At 30.4% G+C, this 5,602-nt stretch overlaps 1 protein-coding gene across 1 annotated transcript; it reads left to right on the top strand.

Moving 5' to 3' along the window:
- Window positions 1–2,469: 2,469 nt before the first annotated feature.
- LOC109122718 (uncharacterized) lies at window positions 2,470–4,042 on the top strand. The gene is made up of 2 exons (XM_019220379.2): window positions 2,470–2,810; window positions 3,781–4,042. The coding sequence occupies exons 1-2, from the start codon at window positions 2,482–2,484 to the stop codon at window positions 3,791–3,793; spliced, it is 342 nt and encodes a 113-aa protein (XP_019075924.2). The 5' UTR covers window positions 2,470–2,481; the 3' UTR covers window positions 3,794–4,042.
- Window positions 4,043–5,602: the final 1,560 nt, after the last annotated feature.

Here is a 5,602-nt window from a genome sequence, read left to right as displayed (position 1 = left end):
TATTTCAATGATAGGCTATGCAATCAAGATAATTGAATGTAAGCAATGAGGCATAAGGAATTTTACATGGAAAACCCTCACACTAATTGTAGAGATAAAAATCCACAAGATCTAAGATTGCTAATCTAAATCCACTATATGAGATCAAGTTACACAAATTTACTTAACCGTTTTACCCTAAAGACTTACTCTTTAGTACCTACAACTTAATCTAGGTCTATGACGTAGCAACCTCCGATTGCTTCAGTGAATACACTACACCCTCATTGAAGGGATGAAGGTCCTCAACCCAAGATTCAAAGCTTGAATCCTTTGAATGAGAGAATGGGAATGGTGTGGCTCGTTAGGCTTTCTCTCTAGGAGACTCTTTTGAAATCTCTCCAATCTCTATATCTAAGAGGGTTATAATGAGGTATTTATAGGCAAATAACCCACAGAGGTTCGTATGAATAGGTTTCCAACTCCAATTTGCATGAAATTCTAAAAAATATTCTCTTATTTTCAGTAGGAAATACATGAGCGCTTGAGCATATTTAACCACCACTTGAGTGCCTTAGGAATTTGAGTGGTGATAAGCACTTGAGCGCTGTTGCCTGCTCAAGCGTCTCCTATTTCTTCCTAAATTCATAAAAACTCAATTTTCTTTAATTGAAAAGATATCGTTCCTCTTTATATCTCTTAAGAGCCTAACTTGTCACAAGTCAAACCTTTTTAGACGCACCTGTGACTTCTCGATTGGACAAACAACAACTCTTGATCTTCAATAGAGAGCAAGTCACTATCTAAAAAGACTTTTATGGTCAAATATTAGAATGCACAAAATTGCCAACATACAAACATGACTCAATGACCTAACAGTCATAATTTACCTAAACACACTTCCTTAGGATCATCCAAGGAAACACACTGTCTCAAAGTCCATGAGATATCATAGTCCTTGTATTGAGAATACTTGCTGCTATCGACTTCCATCAATAACGACCTAATCCATAGGGAATATATGCTCATTTTAGGATCTCACTCATTGGTTCAAGCCACTACAAATTTTGGCATAAGCTCAAATTTCTATCAAGGTTGAGAGACAATACAGTAGCACAACTTGGTGAAGTCATGACTACTCAAAGTTCTATATAATATGTAATTGTACACACTAGCGCATTCACCATGAGATCCTTATCCTAATGGTCAAGACTAACCATCATTTTCAATTAGGAGTTAGTGTATTATAACTTTAAATGGATGGCTTAAGTTCATGAACAAATCATATATTTACAAGGAATTCATGACTTGGATCTTTTGTGCAACTTCTAATATACCTGAGTCATGTACAATGTAAAAGATGTCAAACTAGAATGTTCATAAGGTATAATCCATGGAATAGGATAGATAAAAGTGAAATTGGAATCATATTAAATAAATAATAAATTCTAAATCTGTTACATCATGTCATGTTTTTAAGGGCTCTATTTCAAGAATTTCATGAACCAACTATGAACTAATCATCAATTTCTAAGTGACCCATAACTTGGATCTTTTGTGCAACTTCTAATGCAATCAAGTCATGTATAATGTACATGATGTCAATCCAGGATGCTCATAAAGTATAATTCATGGAATAAGATAAATAAAAGTGAAACTGGAATCATATTAAATAAATAATCAATCCACATTTGTCACATCATGTCATGTTTTTAAGGGCTCTATCCTAACAAAAATTTGTATTAAAAGGTTGCTTCTAATTCATTCCATGATCTTATGCTTCTTGGTCTCAAGGAATTGAAGCAAGTCTTCACTTTCTCCTTTTAGGTTAACGAAAACAACTTCATCTTCATCAAATCTATTGATAATTTTGATCTTAAAAGGTGGAACGTATCTCTTCCATCTCTTCTAGGAGTACACACAGACTTTTTCCTTCGTAACCTCTAAAAATCAACAACAATGGAATCAATTGAGATTTGATGCAAACGTGCTTTGTCTAAGAAACAAAACACAAGGAGATGCCATCTTAGGAGGATTAAGTTGGTCCCTCATTAATCGAAATTAACAACTTTAACACAATATTTTTTATTTATAAATTTCAAATATTTTAATCTTAAATATTATTAATAAAAAAATAAAATATTACTTAGTAAATTATAGATTAGAAAATGATCCCCCAATAATACGAGAGATTTCATATATTTTTTAAGATATAGTATAATTTTTATTTTAAATACATTAAAAAAAATATTGTTTTTACTTGATTTTTAAATTTTTTCACAATGAAAATGTAAACAAGATATTACATATCTTGAGATATTATATCCATTAAATATAATATTATTATATAAAAAATAATTGTAAATTTTGAGAAAAGTATGTAATTATATTATCCCTCCGCATTGGCCATGCAATGTGAAAATAAGAAAAAGGAAATGTCTGGGGCCAATTGAGGGCAATTACGGAAAACACAAAATGATTCTGCATATATGTAATTATAATATGGAAAGCATGGAGGCAGAGGAGGAGAGAGAGGAAAAGGCGTATGAGCTTCCCTCAATCTCCCTCAATCAACCTCTTAAAGTGAAAAGCCTTCATACCTCTCAACCATTCGACTCTCACTCTCATTCTAACTATTTACAGATTAAATTGAATTACAATAATCCAAGGAGATTGAATCGATCTCGAAGATCCGAAGAAATCCAAATCGATCAGCCATTTCTCAGAATGGCGTCGGCGAATCGGGAAATGGCGGTGTATTGTTTCGACACCCTGGTCGCTCACTACAACAGCCAACAGCCCCCTCCTCCTGCCTTCGACGAGGCTCAACAGTATTCTCCCTAGCCCCTTTTATTTTTATTTATTTTATTTATCATTTTTGGTGTTTTATTATTATTATTATTATTATTATTATTGTCATTTTTATCTTTCAGGTTTATTTCTGATTTCGAGAATTTGGCGGTTTTTCATTTTTTTTTTTGTTTTTTTCTTCTTTTGTGATGAGTGGTTTGATCGCTGAAACTCAACACTATATTCCCTATTCCCTACCCACTTAATTGCTTTATATATTTATCCCAATATTTGATGTTTGATTGTTGGAGATGCATGTTGCAGCTTGTTGTTTCTATCTTTTTCTTGGGTCATGTTGTTTATGTTGAGAATTTTATTAGGTTTGCATATTTATGATGTAATCACAAGTTTGGTTGCATCTCTCTTTGTAATGAGCGGTTTGTCTCAGTATGACATTCTCTGCACCCACTTACAGACTTATGTAAATATTTGGTTTTATTTTTTAGTTGCATATTGCAGATTGTCATTGCTTTTAATTTTCTGGATTAATCTTAATCTCAATTTATAACTGATGTGATGGTAATTTGGTTTTTCTTGTTTTTTTTTTCCTTTTTTTATAATGAGTGGCTTCTTCTCTCTGCCTTAGCCTTTTTTTCAAACTTTTTGTTTATTTTTTAATTGAGATATTTTTGGGGGTGTGTATTTCTGGATATTTATATGTGATCAGTTATTGGTTTTTTTTTTTTTTTTTTTTCATTTTTATTTTAGTTTTCTTTTTACATGTTAATGTTGTTTGGTTTTCCAGAAATTGTTGGAGAGTGGAATCTGAGTTTTTATTTTATTTATTTTGTTTCTTTTTTCACATTCTCTTTTGATTTCTCAGAGCCTAATGGAATTTTAATGGTCTTGTTCCTACTTCTCTCTCTCTCTCTCTGCTTATGTATTGTGTGCTTGACTTTTATTAATTATCTTTTTAGAAGGAAACATAATTTTGTGTACTGGTTGGTGCAGAGAAAAGGTATGATGATTAAAGACAAGAAAATCAAGTTTTGAATGTTGGATTTTTTTTGGTTCTCTTGGACTCAAGAAAGACAAACCTTCATTTAATTTAGCATGATATGGATAGTTAGCTTATTTAAGAATCTAGATAATATTTTCCCTTTTTAAATGTAAGAATGGGATTTTCATTTTTGGAACTCATAATCCCACTCAACTGTTGTTAAAGCTCATTTCTTTTTATATATAATCTATGTGTAGATGTGTATTAACCAGAGTTATGACTTCAAATTTTGATCAAGCAAAAGCATCCAAAATTCAAACAAGTCCAAAAAAATATTGCTAAAAAACTCAATTTTGTTTCATTTCTGGACCTTTATCTTGGATTCACATATTTCTATTATCTATTTGTTTCTTGTTTCAGCACTTGCCAAATTATTAACTTTGTTTGCACTTTGGACGGTGAAGCTATTCTTAATCCCATTGCTGCATTTGGTTGAGAGCAATTTCATGTATTGTTGAGTGAAAGAAACAAACATGAATAATAAAGAAAAATTATGGTTTTGCCTGCAAGTGTGATTTCGAATAAAGTTCAAAACAAAACATGGCATCAACTCTTCCAGAATTCATTGTCTTGTGAAAAATTCGAGAAGAATTTGAGAAAAATAAATTCTTATAGAAAAACAATTATTCGTTAAATTCATTCTCTATTGTGGCAACTAAAAATATAGAAGGTACAAGAAAATTTGTTCAACTTTGTTTTTGTCATTTTTTAAGGTGTATGGTGTAATGTATATTTTGGTTATTTTTGGGGCACCAAAAATTTGAGGGAAAATGTGAGAGAAAGAAAATAGAGAGGAAAAGTAGAACGAAAGAACAAGTGAAGGAAATTAAAAAATAGATTCAAAGTTAATAAATTATTTTTATATGTTATTTCAAACTCATTTAACTTTTTTTAACTCTTCAATGTAAAGGTTAAATCATTTTAAAATGCATACGTTTCTAACTAATTTTAATTGTACTTGATTTTCCTTATTATTTTCGATAGTAAAACCAAACATGAGAAAATAATTTTCCTTAATGCTATGTTTGGTTCCCAGAAAGTTTTTTAGTAAAGAAAATAGGGAGGAAAAGTAGAAGAAAAAAAAAGAGTGAAAGAAAATAAAAAATAGATTTAAAGTCAATAAATTATTTTTATACCGTACTTCAAACTCATTTCACTTATAACTCTTTGATATAAAGATTAAATAACTTAAAAATAGATAAGTTTCTTACTAATTTTAATTATATTTGACTTTCTTTTATATTTTTTTTATGGTAAAACCAAATATAAAATTTCATTTTCCTTAGCATTTTGTTTCTTTCCTTAGTACTTTGCGAGAACCAAACATGGCCTAACATTTATTTCCTTTCCTTAGTACTTTCCAAGAACCAAGCATAGCCTTCGGGAAGCATGCGCCACATAATCAGGTTCCTAGCATTGAAAAAGCAAAAAAGAAGAAAGAAAAGATCCTGTCCTCTGGGTTGAACTGATACTCTGTTGGAAAAGGGAAATTTTGAAAAATATATATTTTTTTTGAGTATTTAGAGAGAGACTCTGTCTCTGTTTCAGTTCAATTGTATAAATAAAGAGAATAAAATTAAGGGAGAATTATCTTTTGGGGTAGATGGACCCCCAAATTAACAAAAGGTCCATATAACTCTTCAAATTGAGTTGAAGGATATGAAATAGTAACGGACAAATATATCCTTTTAAGAACACATATAAAATATTTTATAAAATTAAGTTAAATAATTTTTTTCAATAATTTTTTTTTCAAAAATACTAAATTAAATA

The sequence above is a fragment of the Vitis vinifera genome, chromosome 6 (assembly GCF_030704535.1).
Source record: "Vitis vinifera cultivar Pinot Noir 40024 chromosome 6, ASM3070453v1".
In the NCBI taxonomy this organism is placed as follows: Eukaryota; Viridiplantae; Streptophyta; class Magnoliopsida; order Vitales; family Vitaceae; genus Vitis; species Vitis vinifera.
Note: the sequence above shows the minus strand (reverse complement) of the source record. Positions and strands in the feature narration are given on the sequence as shown.